Source organism: Sminthopsis crassicaudata, chromosome 5 (assembly GCF_048593235.1).
Source record: "Sminthopsis crassicaudata isolate SCR6 chromosome 5, ASM4859323v1, whole genome shotgun sequence".
Taxonomy (NCBI): Eukaryota; Metazoa; Chordata; class Mammalia; order Dasyuromorphia; family Dasyuridae; genus Sminthopsis; species Sminthopsis crassicaudata.
This window is the reverse complement of record NC_133621.1, coordinates 122,524,574-122,542,921: the sequence shown is the minus strand read 5'-3', so window position 1 is coordinate 122,542,921 and position 18,348 is coordinate 122,524,574. Positions and strand designations below refer to the sequence as shown.

Sequence of the window (18,348 nt, the reverse complement as noted above, 5' to 3'; positions counted from 1 at the left end):
TGTACTTATTAGTATGTATTTAGGCTTATGCTGTAGTCCTTGTCTTTAAGCATATTAATGTCAAATTAAGTGCAACTGGCTAAAACAAACTGCACAAAATGGTGAGCAAACCACACAAAGGGGCAGCTAGGTGATGCTGTGTATAGATCACTGGACCTGAAGTCAGGAGGACCTGAGTTCAAATCTTACCTAGCTGTGTGACCCTGGGCAAGTCACTTAACCCCAATTGCCTCAGCAAGAAACAAAACAAAACAAAACAAAAATACACACACACAAGCAGAGGTAAAATGTTAAACATTAAAATATGCAGAACAGAATATAAATTTTTCAAGAGCTGAGACAAGGGGATGATCACTGAAAACTTTAGGACTCTTGGAAGGTTTCATGGAGGAAGTAGGATTTTAGAAGAGTCTGGAAAGAAGAGTAAAATTTGGATGGACATAGAAGTTTGGAGAGGGTATTATTTTTGTCCCATTTATAACAGAGAAAAAGTAGGAGGGGGACACAGAAGATTAAAGACTATATAACATTCTCTCCTGTCTTTTCTGAAGTCCTATATCTAACTTCCTACCAAGAAATCTTATGAGCTTTCATTTTTAAACTTAAAAAAAATTATAAAGCCTTTGTCCTCCATAGATGAAGCACACTGTGGAAGTGCAAGGAGAGCACAAGATAATGGTGCTTTGCATTGTTTTTTCCAGGAACAATATGTCTTCATTCACGATGCACTAGTTGAAGCCATACTTAGTAAAGAAACAGAGGTGCTGGACAGTCATATGCATGCTTATGTCAATGCTCTTCTCATTCCTGGACCAGCAGGAAAGACGAGACTCGAGAAGCAATTCAAGGTGAGTACTCATGGACACCCAGTTATCAAAGGAAAACAAAGTCACCATATTCTTGTTTCCTACCATTCTAATCTCCAAGGCCACCGGCATGGACTAAGTATCATTGGCGTGGTAGCTTTGTATTTTCATTTTTAACAAATTGGAACAGAGACGCGGGGACAATTTCAAGGAGATCCATAACTTTTTTTGTGTGAGAAGAAAGTTCTTTTCAGAAACCTTAGTCAGACTTGTATAAATGCCAAGTCAGTCCAGGAAAGAGGGGCACAGAGAAGAATAGATGGAATGAGAGTAACCTGTCATATTAACTTTATAAGTACTCTTTACTTCTGAAAGAACCAGACCACTTACTACAAGAGCTAAGATCGTGGCTATTCATGTTCCTCTTAGGAAAAATAAATCCATACATCCCATGGAGAGACTGACTCAAAATATAGTGACAAGAATTAGTCTGTCTTTTTTCTACTAGAATAATAGCTTCTTCAGACCCAGACTTGTACACTGCACCCTATCACAACACATTGTGTCAGGGAACAAACTTTCTTTATTGAATCTCCTCCCCCAACATGTTCTTCAAACTCCAGGTTTCTCCACTGGAAACAAAGGAATAAGTTGGATGTGGGGGTTAGTGGGAAGTGAAAATGGAATGGGATATTATTTATATTATTTTTCTGTCCAACATATTGGCAATTCTGGATGCCCTATAACAAATCATCCTGGGATAGAAGAACATTTTGGAAGATTTATTAGAACCTCTATTATATCCACTTTAATAGTTATTTATTAAGTATTTACTGTGAGCAAAACACTGTGTTAGGTGCTAAAAGAGCTACATATTAAGAGATGGGTTGTACTGTTACCTTAATGGAACATAGAATCTTCCATAGAGAAATGGCAAATTTATAAGCAAACCTTACTACAAAAAGAATCACTATGATGGTAGCTGATACAGGAGTGGATTTGGATTTCCAGGACTTACAGTGTACTACCTAATAAATGCTTATTGATCAACTGAGTGACTAAGCTGGAGTCTAAAAAGTCTAGGATTCAAAGTCTTACTTCTGACATATAACTAGCTGTGAGACCCTGGGCAAGTCACTTAACCCTGTCTCAGTTTCCTCATCTGTAAAATGAGGTGGAGAAAGAAATAAAAAACCATTCTGACATTTTTGCCAAAAACCCCAAAATGGGGTCAGGAAGAGTTGGAAATGACTAAACAACAACAATAAAATTATCCATATTTACCATCCTCCATCCAACTCCTCTGAACTTTGCCTTCTCCTGATTAAGCTACTTACTTATATTTGTCTAGTGGCAAAGGAAATTTTGGATGTTTGAGAAAAGGTTGTTTCTTACCTCCCACAGAGAAACAGAGTCTATACTCAAGCAGAATCACTGAACTTGTAAGTCTTGTGACAAATCAACAAGTGCATGACTTAAAAATTGAATCCTTAAGTAATTATTCTCACAACAAAATCATATGATTTCAGAGAGACTTCTTAGTTGGACATTGAGGCCAACCAGCACTTGAGCAAGATTCTGCTCCCTGTGCTACATCTCTGACAGGAAATTATTTATCCTCTCCTTGAATACCTCCCTAAAAGGGGAACTCACTAGCTCCTGAAGAAGTCTACTAAGAAATAGTTATGAAAATTAAGATCTTCTTTGTGTAAGGACTGAACAAGGCAATTAGATGTAGAGTTGGCCCCAAATGGAATAGACTCCTCTTAGAAATAGAAGATTCATCCTCACGAGACCTTCAAGCAAATGCTGGGCAAGGTTTAGGTTGAATGAGGTGACTTTTTAGGTCTCTGTGCAACTCTGCAAGGTCATTTATTTCTCCTGACAGCTGGAGAACTTAAACTATTTGATTTCCCTTCTATCTCTTGAAAAGAGCTACATCGTGTCCAACTCCAGTGTTTCATCTGGTATATTCAAGATGGTTAGTTCCAGACTTTAAAGAGGACCCTTCTTGCAAATACATCTACATCCACTGGCAGAATTCTTTCCACCAATTTATCAACAATGCATTAAGAAACATATAAATGTCAAAGAAGGAATTGAACACAGTTCTTTACTTACTCAAAGCCCAACATGCTGAGGCTAACTAAGTCTTCTTTTGAGTGTTTTCACCTTTTGTTTGAATGGAAACCTCTTGAGAATATTTAATAAAGGTTTTTCCATTCCATATTAAAGTGCAGATCTGACTTTTGAGATAGGATTCTAGGAAAGAAAAAGGGGGGAGTCTTTTTTATTATAAAATATGTAAATCCATGTTTCCTTCCAAAGCAGAAACAAACAAAAGTACAGAATGTCAGAATAGTATCTCTCCCTCCCTTTACAGCTTTACCTGCACAATAAAATTGCTTTTTACTATAATAATGATTTCAAGGGCCCTGATTCATGGGAATAAGAGCTGAAAGAGTCCTCAGAGATCAACTCATCCAAATTCTTGCAGGGTTTTTTTTTTTTTTTTTTTTTTTTGCTGGTTGTTGTTTTTTTCTTTTTTTCTTTCTTTTTTTTTTTTTTTTTTTTTTTTTGCAAGTAATGAAGCTCAGAGAGCTCAAAAGAAGTGCCGAAGTCATATAAGGAGGAAACAGCAGAAATCAGAATTTAAAACTCAAATTGTCTGAGTCTATCTACTCTATGTTAGTTACCTCTTTAATTCCAAGTAGTGCTATAAACTAAAATAAACCATGTAATCTGTTTCATATTTCAATTTCATATTCAGAATTTGATGAATTTAATAGCACCCAACTGATTTTCAAACTACAATACAGGATGAGAGCAGAGCAGGGGGATAATCTTTGTTCACAGAACTCAGATGGAGACCTGTGTCCTGCTTCTTCCTACTCTGTGTGGGGTGGCTCTGCAGCAAGGAATTAGCTGCCTGAGTTATCCACTGAAGCTGGACACGCTCAGTAAAGGCAAGCCAGGTGTGTTTACATTTCATGTTTTCATTGAATCACTTGTGTCTACAAATCCTATTTTTTCCTTTGCCTTATTTTTTTTTCTAGCTTCTGAGTCAGTCCAATATACAGCAGTGTGATTACTCTACAGCCCTGAAACAGTGTAACAGGGAGAAGAACCGAACTTCATCCATCATCCCCGGTAGGTGTTTGCATATTCAATATTGAATTAAACTCATGTTTATAGGATGATGTCTATAAACGGTGTGGGTTGTAGATAGTTTGAGAACTCCCTTAGAATCAACATGGCTCTCCAAGACTACGCTGAGACAGAACATTCTAGTTTTTCTGATGCATTTATTATAAAGGAGTGTTGGACGATTGCAGTCATTTTAGAAAGAAGAAAACATGTGAGATACCCCAAGCAATTACCTGCAGGAGTCTTCTTCACTTAAAAATCATCAGAGTAGGTGAGCCTGCCTCCATGGACAAATTAGTTCACATTGAACTTTTTTTTTTTTTTTTTTTTTTTTACAGTGGAAAGGTCAAGGGTTGGCATTTCATCACTGACAGGGGAAGGCACAGATTACATCAATGCCTCTTATATCATGGTAAGTCGTGTGAGCTGCTGTTCAGTCTTCCCCAGGTGCCCGTGCTTAGTAAACCAGAGAAGGGGTGGGAGATGGGTAGTACATTGTGTACAGGTTGGAGCCAGATTACCTGGTAAGGACACTAATGGGTGGGGGAGGGGAAATTTAAATAGATAATAGCTATGTTTGTGTGTAAGAGAGAGAGATTATAAGAATTTTATATATATATATATATATATATATATATATATATATATGATATAAGAATTAGAATAAAGGGAGAGAGCACAGAAAAACCACATTTCTTCCCCCTCAGACCTGGTTCTTATCATCTGATCTGTCAAGCATGATTCCTGATTAGGTCAGGCCACCTAAAAGAGCAAAGTGTACAGCACAAATAGGAACATTTCAATCATCATCAAATTAAATATCACTTAGACCTATACTGTTGAGTGCTGGACGTGTTTTTATTGCTAGATTCATATGGGAATATATAAAACCTGTTTCTAAATGGGATGACAAAATTGGCCTGTATTTCAGTAAAAGCAAAAAACAATTCTGGTCTTCTTAGACAAAAGTTACTGAACATTGTAGCTGAAACAGTGGTAGCAAGCATTTTATGTTTTGATTATAATGCTGCATCTCAGATCTTTTGTTGCAAATAAGTATTGTCTTTTCCCCTGAAATATCTTATATTATCCACAATATTATTTCAAAGACTTCACCCTGTTTTTCCCCTAATTCATTACCTTCTCTAGGTTGGTCTTGCATAAAAACTCTAATATTGAATAAAAGTTGATGGGATGTGAAAAACTTTCTTACATTTATCATGTTAAAAATTTTTCTCTTATATGAATTTCCTCAAACTGAATAAAGCATAAGCCTCAACCAATAGCACTGCCATATTGCTTTCATTTGTATGCTTTTGTCTCTAGCTGTCAGACTTTGACGTCTCAGTTAGACTTTTTGGTTTTGTAGGGTTATTATCAAAGCAATGAATTCATCATCACTCAGCATCCCCTACTTCACACCATTAAGGACTTCTGGAGGATGATATGGGATCATAATGCTCAGCTCATAGTCATGCTTCCAGAGAGCCAGAATATGGTAAGGTTTTGTTGTCATTTTGATAGCTCACATTACAAGGAAGCTAGCATCTCAAACAGTTTGCCACAACATTAACCAGCATTAATTCAGTTGGTTTCTTGGAGCAAAATTCTGCTTTTTGATCAGCACTCATTGCTCTCTCATAACAATATATGTCAGCCCTATCCCTCTCTTGTCCTTATCCCAGGATTTTGATTGACTGATTGTTCATCCTTCATTTTTAAAAAGAACCAATGAGTATCCCTGCCCTTCGACTATGTCCTCTTTAACAATGATTATATTGTCAACAATTTCCCTTCTCATAAGACTTGCTCTCTCTTCCAGAAATTATTTGGTATATTTTGTGTTGAATTATCTATGCACGTGTTGTTTCCTCTCCCCCTTTAAAACGTAAAGTTCTTGAGAACAAGTTTTGCCTTATTTTTGTCTTGACATCCCAAGAGCCCAGCCCAGTGTCTGGCACATAATAGTCAATTCAGTTGAGTTGAACCAACACTGATTATATGAAAGACATTATGCTAGGCTCTAAAATTTCAAAAACAGCCCCAAACTGCACTTACTCTCAGAGTTTAGTTTATCTTCTATAGAATGAAGTCTTAAAATGAAAATAAATAACTTTTTAATATTCTAATACAAAAAGCAACACCTGATTAAGTATATCACAGCTATATTAATTGGTTGTTAATATTTTTGGATTTTTTTCCAGTTTGGAATAATGTCATTGGAGTTATAATACTCCCTATTATTTCTTGGTCTTTATGATACCTTCTCTCTAGTATTAAAAGTATTACAAGACATATTTTGTTATATTTTGATTTTTCTCCCTACTTCCCTTTAAAAATCAATATGAATTTTTAAAAGGTATAATTTTTAGTCTCAAAGGTACTTTTTGAGGTAATGAGGCATTATTATTTGGAAAATCACTCAGATAGCAATATCCACATGCCTTCCCTACGTATCTCATTTAAAGTGATTTAGAAATATACTTCTTCAGTTTAGGGTATAGAACACACACACACACACACACATATACATGGACATATACATTTATCAAAATTCAGATCAAGTGTTTTCTGTGTCAGAAAAGTAGAAGCTTTCACTCACCATCTCCTGAGTTATTTTAAGGAAACCCTGCCGATCTCTTTACAATAGTGAAAAAACATATTAGTGTGTAATTCTGGATTTTTATGTGTCTTTAGAGGGGGCCTTGGGATTCATTGCTCCTACTTCACTTAGCTTTACATTCTTCAGATAATACTGGGACACAGGCACCCCTTTACCATATTCTGCCATTGTTGACAGCAACAGCAAATGTGTCAGTGTGTGGAAGATGATTGGGAAACAAAATGACAAGGTTGTACGGCTTGTCCCTAAATAACTGTCAAGTGCTGCATCTTCTTAAGTCTTGTTTTATTCTGTACATGTCAGTGTGACCTTAGAGATAGGGAAATTTATGAGAGCTAAAATGGGATTCAGAAGCAAAGGTGGAGATGAATTTTCTCTTCAAGCAATTAGCTTCATTTCACACTTTGACCTTTGGGACATAAAAAAATTTATATAAATGATGCACTATTAATACTACTTGGCTTTCTGTGGACTAGTGCCCCGAGATCTACAAATAAAGCAGCAAAATCTTGTTACTTTTCCACTCCTTACAGGCTGAAGATGAATTTGTTTACTGGCCAAATAAGGATGAGCCTATAAATTGTGAGAGCTTTAAGGTTACCATGATTGCTGAAGAACACAAATGTCTCTCTAATGAAGAAAAACTTATAATTCAAGACTTTATCTTGGAAGCTACACAGGTATTAAAGATGTATCTTTAAGTGATAAATATATGGGAACAGATCCTCTCATCTAATTTATCTGAGTATATATACATATACACACATATGCCCCATGGACTGGTGTGCTTCGATCCAAAGGGTCACCAAGAGTAGAACACAACTGGATGACTGAACAGTAATAACAATGTATGTATTAAGTGCCTACTTTACACACAACACAATGCTGTTAATGGAGATTAAAAAATAGACAAAGGCTCTGCCTATATGGAATTTACAATCTAGTAGAAAGATACAGCCTTTACACAAAGAACTATAAAACAAAATAAATCATGATCACTTTACTCATCAATCTGTGTGCCCAGAACAGTACACTAGGAAAATGCTACAAAATTTAAAATATTGTCCATACCCTAATAAAAGTTATAGTCTATTATGAAAATGTAGCATTGTAATTGTTGTTATAGTTTATAGTAATATAGTATAGTACTTTTAGGTTTGCAAACTGTTTTACATGTATTATCTCATTTGATATTCACAACAGTCTTGTGAACTATTATTATCCCCATTTTAGTAAAGGGAAAACTGAGTCTTAGAGCTGTTAAGTGACTTGCTCTACTGCTGCATGACTAGCATCTGAGGCAAGATTTGAACTTGGGTTTTCCTGGTTTTGACAAGTTCAGTATTATCTACTATACCAACTGACTGCCTCAAATAACTGTAACTACAGATTAAAACAAGATGAGAGGGGGTCATTTAGAGAATTAGTATATAGGAAGGTTTTCTGGAGAGGTCCTATTTAAACCCAATTTTGAAAAATAAACAAGCTTTCAGTTGACAGAGTTGATGGAAAGAGGATTTCAGGCATAAGAAAGAGTATTAAAAAAAAAGACAAAGATACCAAAGTGCATAGTACAAGAAGTGCTGTTAAGTCCATGGTATAAATTTAAGACTTGCTTATTGGAAAGCCTCTCCTGAAAACGCGAGAAAACCTGATCTAATCTCAGTTGATTCTCAGTGATTTTTGCCAACATAACACAAGCTCTGTCAGAATGTTCTTTCCAGTATGTAAAGCCTCGAGATTCCTAGTTCTATATTCCATACAGCCCCTTTCATTCCCTTCATAATCCATATATGTTATTTTAAACTTTTGAATCACTGTAACTCAAAAATACCAGTGCAATCTTCCAAATAAATACTAATTTTGGGTTTTATCTTTGTAATTTACAACCTGGATTAATTTATAATCCTTTGCTAAGGGACAGCCAGCCTTCAGTTTAGGGTTAGCTTGAACTGTCTACCCATAGGGATTAATTATTCTTTTCATTCCTTTAATATATACATGAAGTTTTTAGAAGAAAAGACTATTCTTCTATTAATATGAAAAATGAACTATTCCCACATCTCTGTTGTGATCCAATTTAATTATCACAATTACTTGTTTCAATATCTCATGATAAAATAACATATAGAATATCCCACAAAAGATGGTAATTTTGTCCTCTTTTCAATAGGATGATTATGTGCTTGAAGTGAGACATTTTCAGTGTCCCAAATGGCCAAATCCTGATAGTTCCATTAGTAAAACTTTTGAACTTATAAGTATCATTAAAGAAGAAGCTTCCAATAGGGATGGACCCATGATTGTTCATGATGAGTAAGTTCCCAATTTTAAAATATATTTTATATCTATTTTTTTAGAAATGGAAATATAGTTGTATACTTGATTGTGTCTTCATGTTAATGTGTTTGTTTTCACATACATATATTCCATATATAATTCACATAAGTGGGGACTTTACTAAGGGAAGGAAAGGAATATTTCTCATTGTAAGACCAATCTCCCCTCCTGTCCCACTACTCCTCCTGCAGCCTCCATATTATGAAGGGGATGAAGCTTACCTGCCTTTAGATTCAACTCTTGGAACTCTGATCAAGCCAAGAATAATAGTATTTTTGATAATCATTTGATTTTACAATTTCATGTTTTATCTACTGAATAGTTTTTATTATATCAGTTGCCTTGGTCTAAAGATAACAACCTTAGCAAAGATAGGCTATCTAATCTTCACATAAGATTAATTATACTGAGCCTATATTCAATATTATATATATATATATATATATATATGTATATATGTATATAATCTTTTGTCTTTTTCCTCCATAATGGATTTTTAGCATGCTTGTGTTCAGAGCAAATACAGCTATGCACAATGAGAATATCCTTAGATGGCCGATTTTCCACTGTCCAGATCAGATTGTATTCATTTTTACCCCCCACAGTATCAAGATAAAAACCTATACATTTCTATAGAATGTCTCCATTGCTCACTTAACCTGTGAGGATTTTCATTTAAAACTTTAATTCTGTATAAGATGGCAAAAGCAGATATATTAAGAAAGATATTTTGATGGTTCTATATCAAAGTTATATCCCTATTGTGTTGTGAAACATAACATCTTGATACCTTTTAAATAAAGTTTTTGACTGCTTCCTTTCCACAAAGGCATGGAGGAGTGACTGCAGGAACTTTCTGTGCACTAACAACCCTCATGCACCAACTAGAAAAGGAGAATTCTGTGGATGTTTACCATGTAGCCAAGATGATAAACTTGATGAGACCTGGTGTCTTTACGGACATTGTAAGTATATGTGTATTTTTGTTATTTAAAACCCTATGACTAGCCTTTTAAGATCTTAGATGATTTAAAAACTTACAATTCCCAAAGTCATCAAGTGACAGGAATTAATTTGTTTCCCTAAGGACAAAATGAAAAGATTCTTAGATTATTTATTAGACAGGTTTTGTTTCCTGGAGAGTTTTCTTTATTGTTTATTTTTTTAGAGAAATTGGAAAATAAAAGGAGGAAGAAAGAAATGTTTCCTATCAAAGAGATCACATATAAACATATATGCAGAATCACAAAATTTTCAAGTTGGAAACAAGTTCTTTGGCCATCTAATCTAACCCATGCTAAAAAAAAAAAAAAAAAAAGTCCTATCATTGCAATATTTCCAGTAAACAGGTATCTAGTATCACTTGAAATAACTCTCCTACCCCCAAAGAAACAGGCTATTCTATCTGGGTTTAATACTGATTGTTAGGGTGTTTGTTTCCTTGTTTGTTTCCCTGACAACCAGCTTAAAATGACCTCTTTGCAATATCCCTCCAGTGGTTTTGCTTTTGACTTCTGGGCCAAACAGAACAAATCTAAAGCCTCCTAAACCTAATAGCCCTTTAAATACTTGAATACAAATATCATAGCTTCTCTTGTCTGAGATATTTTCCAGTATTAAAATTGTCTTTCCTAAGCTATTGTGCCCAAAATTGAATGCAGTACTACATATGTAGTCAGATAGGGCAGACTTCAGATGTACTATTATTTCCTTATTCCTAGAAGTTATGTTTCTCTTAATGAAGCCCAAGATATCCCTCTCTGTCTCACTGTTTTTCTGTCTCTCTGTCTCTATGTCTCCGTCTCTGTTTATATCTTTCTCTGAATCTCTCTATTTGTATATCTCTCTCTCTCTCTCTATGTGTGTCTCTCTTTGACCTGTCTCTCTTTCTCTGTTTCCCTCTGTCTCTGTGTCTCTCTGTATGACAAATGAAAATTATCATGTCCCACTGATTTTGTACTTTACAACATTTAAATCCTCAAACATGAGATTTTAATACAGATCTTAGCCATCAATTAAAAATGTGAGTATTCTTTCATGATTTTATGAAAACTTGAGACAAAATTGAGTTGTTTAATATGCCCCCAACTACAAGTCATCTATTTTGATAAAAGAATTGCTAATAAAGTCTGTCACAAAGATTTTTACCCTTTTTTTTTCTCCCTGGAGCAAGGGAGGTAGAAAGATGAAAAAAAGTTCTCATTAATTGAAAAAAGTTAAAATTAATTTTAAAAAGAATTACTAATGCATAGTCTCATCAGCCCTTCTTAAGGATCAGTTGCATTGCCTTCACATTATAATATATTATCTTACATTGCATTGTATTATATCAACATATATCATGTTGTATTGTATTATATCATATTATATTGTATGTTATATTGTTATTTCTTTCTTTATTCTGTAGGAGCAGTACCAGTTTTTGTACAAAGCTATCCTCAGTCTGGTTAGCACAAGGCAGGAAGAAAATCCTTCCACATCACTCGACAGCAATGGCACAGCTTTACATGATGGAAATGTGGCAGAGAGCTTAGAGTCTTTAGTTTAGCCCATCGAAACAGTCCCTACAGTTGAGCATTATTGTTTTCATACTTAAATTATATGGGAAAATCTATCCAATTGCAATGTCATCTGTTTACTTCCCATCAAGCAAGAATACTTTTGATGGTGTATGATCTTACTGCCAAACTGACATCATTAATAATGTGTGCCTTTTTGCAAGATTTCTTGTAATCCATTTGTTGTGTCTGAACTAAATCAACTGAATTTTACAGTGTTTCTATTAACAGAATTGTGGTGGGTTGTTTTTTTTTTATTTCCAGTATTAGTTTCCTACCATCATGTTGGATTGTAACTGAAAAATCTAAATGTATAGATACTAGGAGTTCTCAAGGATATATAAACACTTTTGTTTGTAGGGTCAGATTTATGGCTGTATTTGTAGCAATCTTCATTGTTTGCCAGAAATTTAACTTTTAATATAGTCTTTTGTAAATAAAACACTGTTCTCTGTAATATTCAGCATTTTACATCTGTAGTATTCACCTAAAGTAGAAATAATCTGAAACTTACTGTAAATACTGCTCTAGTAACTATTCCATGGACCAAATTTATATTTATAATTGTAGATTTTTATATTTTACTACCGTCAGTTTTCTAGTTCTGTGTACTTGCATTGTTAAAATGATATAGTTCACTTTCTGTTTTTACTTAAAGTCTTCTGGTATCTTATTGTGCAGCTAAGTGATTAATCCTATTCCAGCATGTAATTTTAACTTTTTGTGGAAAATAAAAATACAATTGTTTTGAAATGAGACTTTTTATGAGACTAACATCTTAATTGGCATCATTTAAATTCTTTTTACCTATAGTGCTGCAAAAATAAATATAAATGGTGTAGTCCCTTCACATTTAAATACTGTCACATGATCAGTAGGCAGCAGTGGGTTGTGAGTATGGGAGAAACAGAAATAAGGTAGAGGATTCGGGAGATATCAAGGTTCAATTACAGATTCGAATAGGCAGGCTGAAAACAAGGAGCACAATAAGCAATGGGTCAGAAGCCATGTTGGTAGACAAGAACTAGGAAGGCCCAAATAAATACTCCAGAATAAAACAGGACCAAAGATGCAAAGCTTAAGGAAACTGAGAATCTAGAACTAGAGAAGCTTCAGAAATAAGACTTGTGAAGAACATAAATGGAAGGTGCAAGTAGTAACAAAAAGACCTTGATAGTTGATGTGATACCCATTTCCCAAATGGAACTAGCACCCAACTAGAATGTAATGGCAACTGCTAAAAGCTAGATTCTAGATGCTGAAACTCAGCTCTTATAGCAAACTATTGCTTACAACTATTATTTTAGAATGGGCACAATGGATAGCGCATTGGACTAGGAATTGGGGAGACTCATAATCCTGAGTTCAAATTCAAACACTTAGCTGAACAGTCCTGAGCAAGTCACTTAATTTTATTTGTTCATCTGTAAAATGAATCATAGAAGTAAATGGCAAATCACTCCAGTATGTCTAAGAAAATCCAAAAATGGGGTCATGAAGAGCCAGACATGACTGAACAACAATAATATTTTAGAAACAAAGGGCATTTTTCTTACTGAGAGCTTAAATTAGTAGGTCACACTAAACATTCTTTTCTGTCTAGCCTCCTGACCTGGACAAACTTCACTTCCTCTGGGAAATAAATTGTTTGTTATGAATTACAAATACAAATAATTACATATCTTAAGCTAAACACTTAGAGAATGTAATCCAGCCCCTTTGTTTTTTTCTAACCTTTTAGAGGACATCTAATTATCTGAAGAGCCACAGTTTAATTTTCCTTAAATCCTTAAAACAATTTTCCCCTACTTGAATTTTTAAAAGTATAGTCATAAAGATATTAGAAAGAAGTTAACAAGGCATTTAAAAAAATCAGACAGTCAAGCTTCAAAGAGGTCCAGAATAGAACCATTGCTTATTATTTTTTTTTTCTCAGTGTCCAGGATTGAAGCTAAAGAGGTCAGTTTTGAATTCCTGGTTGCTTTTTTCTAACCTCATTTCTTAATCCTCTTGTAGTCCTTCCCTCACCACCCACAAAGTCTGATCACAAGCTGATTTGAAACAGGACTACATGTTATCTTAATTATCTTGTCTACTAATTTTCTCTATCCTTTGTCCCAGAAACACCGGTTCTTAGAATAGACAGATTTTTTTTTTATCCTTTACAGCGACTTATTAGTGTCTCATTGCACCTTTTACAAGGAAAAATAATCATGCAGTTAACAAGTATAATAATTAAGTATTTCCATAGACAAACTATAGTAATTAAACCCTGCAATGGAGAAGGCAAAAAGGACTCCCACTCCAGAAATAGAAGTCTCTCTCAATCTTCCCTCCCCAAAACATAAAACAATTGCCCAGATGGTCTTGAAAAAAATAAAATCAAGAAGTCTGGTATTCTTCCAAGATTCCTTCCATCAATTCCATTAATCTCATTCATCATCTTATCTTGGTGACAAATTATTTAAAACCTAAGTCCTAAGATAATCTTTTTTACTTACCCACATTGGTTTTTAACTAGGAAAAAAACAAAAAAGCAAGCTATCACTGCTAATCTTCCTCAAACTCTGATGGATTTAATAAATTTAATAAAAGTGCGTCAATTCTAATAAACACAACCCAAAGCTATTTTGTAATTATATTTTACTGTAATACCAGCAAGCATCTAAGATAAACTAGGTCATTTTCGGAAAAGATACTCTTTACAAATAAATCATCTTCAGTTTTAAATAATTTCAAGATAGTTTATAATTACAACCAAAAATATCCAAGAAGGTATAATCAACCTAGACTTTAAATAAATTATTGGTACTTCTATATATCAGAGAACTACTGAAAAGGAAAATTTCCATTTTCTAAAGTGGTTACATAGTATACCTGTATCATTCATGGATGGCATATGAGTATATAATATTAATGTAATCACAGTATAAGTTCAACATGATTAATATGATCATTTTAACATACTATATAATTATATAACATATGTAATAGAATTAGATGTATATCAGAATTTTTACTTTGGGGGTTTACCATCCCTTCACCCAAATAGTTCACGTGCTTGAAGGATCAGAATAATTTCTCTGAGAAATAGTTCTTATAAAATAAAAGTGAGAGATGTCTCTTAATAAGCTCATAAATGCAAACTCTTATTAAAATTTTATTTCCTCTAACAGAGTACACATAGCCTCAGGGGAAAAAGAAAACCAACTTAGATGAAACCTGTCAAAACAGATAACACATTTCCTGTTATTAAAAACCTCAAATACTGCTATCTGCTCACTGGCTAATTTGTGAAATGTTCTGTACAAAAGGTCTCCTCTTCATTAGTACAACATTAGAATTCTACCATGGATGCATGAAATAGTAAGGCATAAAAAATAAGGCATGATCAGTGAAATTTGACTTCACTATCTACTCTTCTCTCAACCCTTTTCATTCTGCCTTAACTCACTGCTATTTTATTGCAATTATTTTCTCAAAGGTGGCTAATAAAATAATTGCAAACCCAGTGACTTTTATCCAGTCAAACATCCTCCTTGACTTCTCTGTAATGTTTGACACTATTCATCACCCTTTCCATATGTATACTTCTTTCAATTCACTTCCAAATATACCTCTCTTCCTCTTAAATCTCCCTAAAGGTTCCTATTTCACCAAAAGCTTTTACTCTTCTGATTGTAAAGATGGGTGTTGGCCAAAAGTCAATATTCTTGGCTTTTTCTTTTCCCTCTATGACTCCTTTTATGTCTCCATTTGCAATCTCACTTGGTCCCATGATCTATATATATAGATGACACTATATCTTCATTTCTGATCTGTGCTACATACCCACATCTCCACCTTTTATGGTAAATTTTTCCTTGATTATCCCTCTAGCAATTAAAATCAACAATCTAATACAGCTTTCTCCCCACTTTTCCTGTATTCTTCAATCTGATTTCACTAATTTTCATTTGCCTTGACATTCTCCCAGACTTTCCTAATTCAAAGCCACAAAGTTTGACTTTCCTTTTCCTTAATTAATGAATTAATCAAGACTTACTTATTAAGACCTATTAATATGCTAGGGATTGTGTTAAGTGCTAGAGACAACAGCAAAATAGTCCCTACATTCAAAGAGTTAATGTGCAGACAAACCTGTTCATAGGTAGGTATGTACCTTTAACTTAAAGGCTATATTCTCTCTCTTCTATATTTATTTTAGATGTATTTACTTAAATTGTATAGATTTTATTGAAAGTATGATATCCAGTGTAGCACAAGCATCTCTTTCTTTTTTTTTTCTGAGCTTGTTAAGGTAATAAGCTTAGGAGCAGGTCTAAAGGGCTTATGGAGAGATAGGGAATAGTCTTAATGTCAGGGAAAAATACTCAGAATTAACTCCTGAGTTTCCACCAGTATATTCTCTGCTTACATAAATCAGTTCAAACACCATTAACACTTAAACGTGAAATATCCAATAAACAAGAAAGCAAAAACATAAATTATCATAACGATATTAAATAGAAGACATAAGGAATATATTAAAAGATATAAACCTGGATTTTAGAAATAATCTAAAAATAAGCCTACCCATAAACTGTTCATAATTTTCCACTAATAAACCTAGTATCCATGAAAGAGAATGAGCATATGTAAAAATTTACCAGTGAGACATAAGAGGAGGAAAACTTAAATGCCTGAGACAACTCAGAACTCTGGACTACAGGCTGGATATCAAGAATGTCTTTAAAGGACTGTATGATTTTAACATGTTTAGCATATAGTGAATTGCTTGCCATCTAGGGGAGGGAGTGAGAGGAAGTGAGGGGGAGGAGGAGAAAATCTGAAACACAAGGGTATACAAGGATCAATGTCAAAGTATCTGTGCGTATGTTTTGAAAATAAAAAGCTTTATAAAAATATTAAAAAAGAACTGTATTACCACATGATTCTTGTCAAAGAAAATACTTATGTTTCCAAAATGGATAATATATCTGTCTGATTTATTAACTAAACACTTATGGCATCTTAGCTACTGCCCCTTGAATTCTTTCCTGTAAAAGATCCCATCTTTCCCCTTGTAAATTGCAAGTTTCACTAGGGAACTTTGACTACCTCATGGCATCTCAGTAAAGCTTTTGACCCTTAACTTGAAGATGGCTTGAGTCAATGGACTATTTCTAACATAGAGAGAGCATGAAGATGGGGGATCATCCAGAAAAAAATCATAGTCTTAGCCCATCTTTGAGTCAAAGAGCAAAATCTTTATTATAATGCCACAAGGTGGACAAAGTTCCTTAGTGGAACCTACAATTTACAAGGGGAAAGATGGGACATTTTATAGGAAAGAACTCAAAGCAAAGTATACTAATATGCTAGTTGTTTACTTCCAAAAGTCAACTGATCTTTAAAGAATGTTTATACAAAATAATCTTGGGATCTGACATCTTTAGCTTGGCCTCCTGATTGAATATAGTAACTGTGGGATTCAGTTCAAAATAGATAATAAAAAAAGATAATCCTGTCAGGACAAGAAGTTCTCCAAAAGCCCACTTAGGGATAAGGTAATCTCATATCCCTTCTTGGAGTCCACTTAGATATAGCTATTTACCCCATCAACATGACTCTAAAATCCAGGCTCTTCTAGCTTAAAGAAAGATTTCTAAACTGGCATGGTCCAAACCCTCCCCCCCCCCACCTCCATTCCTTTGGATATATTTTTCTACTGTAAGACATTTTGAAATAACATTTATAGGAATCATGAAGCAGGAAAAGGTTATAATATGCTCAAATATAGATTTTGATTAAGATTCAAATAGTTTCAACTTGAATTACTGAATCTCTTCCTTAATCATAAGGATTAAAAGAACTTCCTTCTGGCATAGTAATCTTAATCATTGAATGAATCAGATGCATCATCATACCAGTCATTTCAGATAGGTAGGGAAGAATGATGTTATCTGGACAAGATCTAAGTGTAATTTCTACCAGGGAATCATTTCCTAGAATATTAGCTTTTGTCCTACCCACTTTCCTGAAGGAAAAAGTTTAGGAAGTGTGTCAGGCAGGAGCAAATATGAATTTCTTAATCATTTTAGAGAAACTAAAAATGAGACTTCTCCATCCTCTTCTGAAGCTCTTTGCTCTCCAGACTCTGAAAGGAAATTACTTCCTTCCTATTTCTGCACTGTTGAAGTAATTTCGCTGTTCTAGCTTACAGCGGTCTTAAGCCTGTGATTTGTACAGCTTCCTGTTTTTCTTTTGGATAGATATTGAGGCAATATGGTCCTTTTTGGTGAAAAGCAGTTTCCATTAATTCTGGAATCTGTAAAATTGTTCAGTTTTCTACAGGCATAATAAAATGCAATAAAGGAAGTGTTTTCAAAGCTATAAGAATGTAGTATAGAGCAGTAACTGTTTTTTTGCTACTAATGTACTAATGTTTATCAGCATGAAGTCCATTCTTGGACTCTAGATGCATTTAAATTAAGATTTAAATGTTTATTGGCTGATACTGGGGGCAGAAGTGGAAAGGATAAAGATAGAATCAAGAGAGATCTCATTTAGAAAGTCCAATTTCAATTGATTCTTGAAGGTACCTAGGTATTTTAAAATGTCAGACCAAGGAGGGAGTACCTTCCAGACATTTGTAACAACCAGTGCAAGAAGAAGAACATGAGGAAGAACAACAGTAAGAAGGCTAAGTTCTGATGACTTCATTGTGTTATTCCTTCCTTCAGGCTTCTTATTTCTTTCTTCACTACCATCACCCTAGATCATCTGAGTCCTTGTTATCTCTCCCCTGAAGTTTAGGGGTTTTGTTTTGTTTTGTTTTCATTTTATCCTGTAACTTCATTAATGAATTCTGGAGAGAAAACTTCCTCTACTA

General features: G+C 34.3%; 1 protein-coding gene across 5 annotated transcripts in view; it reads left to right on the top strand.

Annotated features, from left to right (window-relative positions):
* PTPRZ1 (protein tyrosine phosphatase receptor type Z1) overlaps positions 1–12,227 on the top strand; it is a 224,910-nt gene extending 212,683 nt beyond the window's left edge. For all 5 annotated transcript variants that reach the window (XM_074268136.1, XM_074268135.1, XM_074268133.1 and 2 more), the window contains 8 exons: positions 702–848; positions 3,863–3,956; positions 4,292–4,365; positions 5,323–5,451; positions 7,110–7,256; positions 8,750–8,892; positions 9,746–9,881; positions 11,324–12,227. In XM_074268136.1, coding sequence (XP_074124237.1) covers positions 702–848; positions 3,863–3,956; positions 4,292–4,365; positions 5,323–5,451; positions 7,110–7,256; positions 8,750–8,892; positions 9,746–9,881; positions 11,324–11,464 — 1,011 coding nt within the window. In that variant the 3' untranslated portion in view covers positions 11,465–12,227. The remainder of the gene's footprint in view (positions 1–701; positions 849–3,862; positions 3,957–4,291; positions 4,366–5,322; positions 5,452–7,109; positions 7,257–8,749; positions 8,893–9,745; positions 9,882–11,323) is intronic.
* Positions 12,228–18,348: the final 6,121 nt, after the last annotated feature.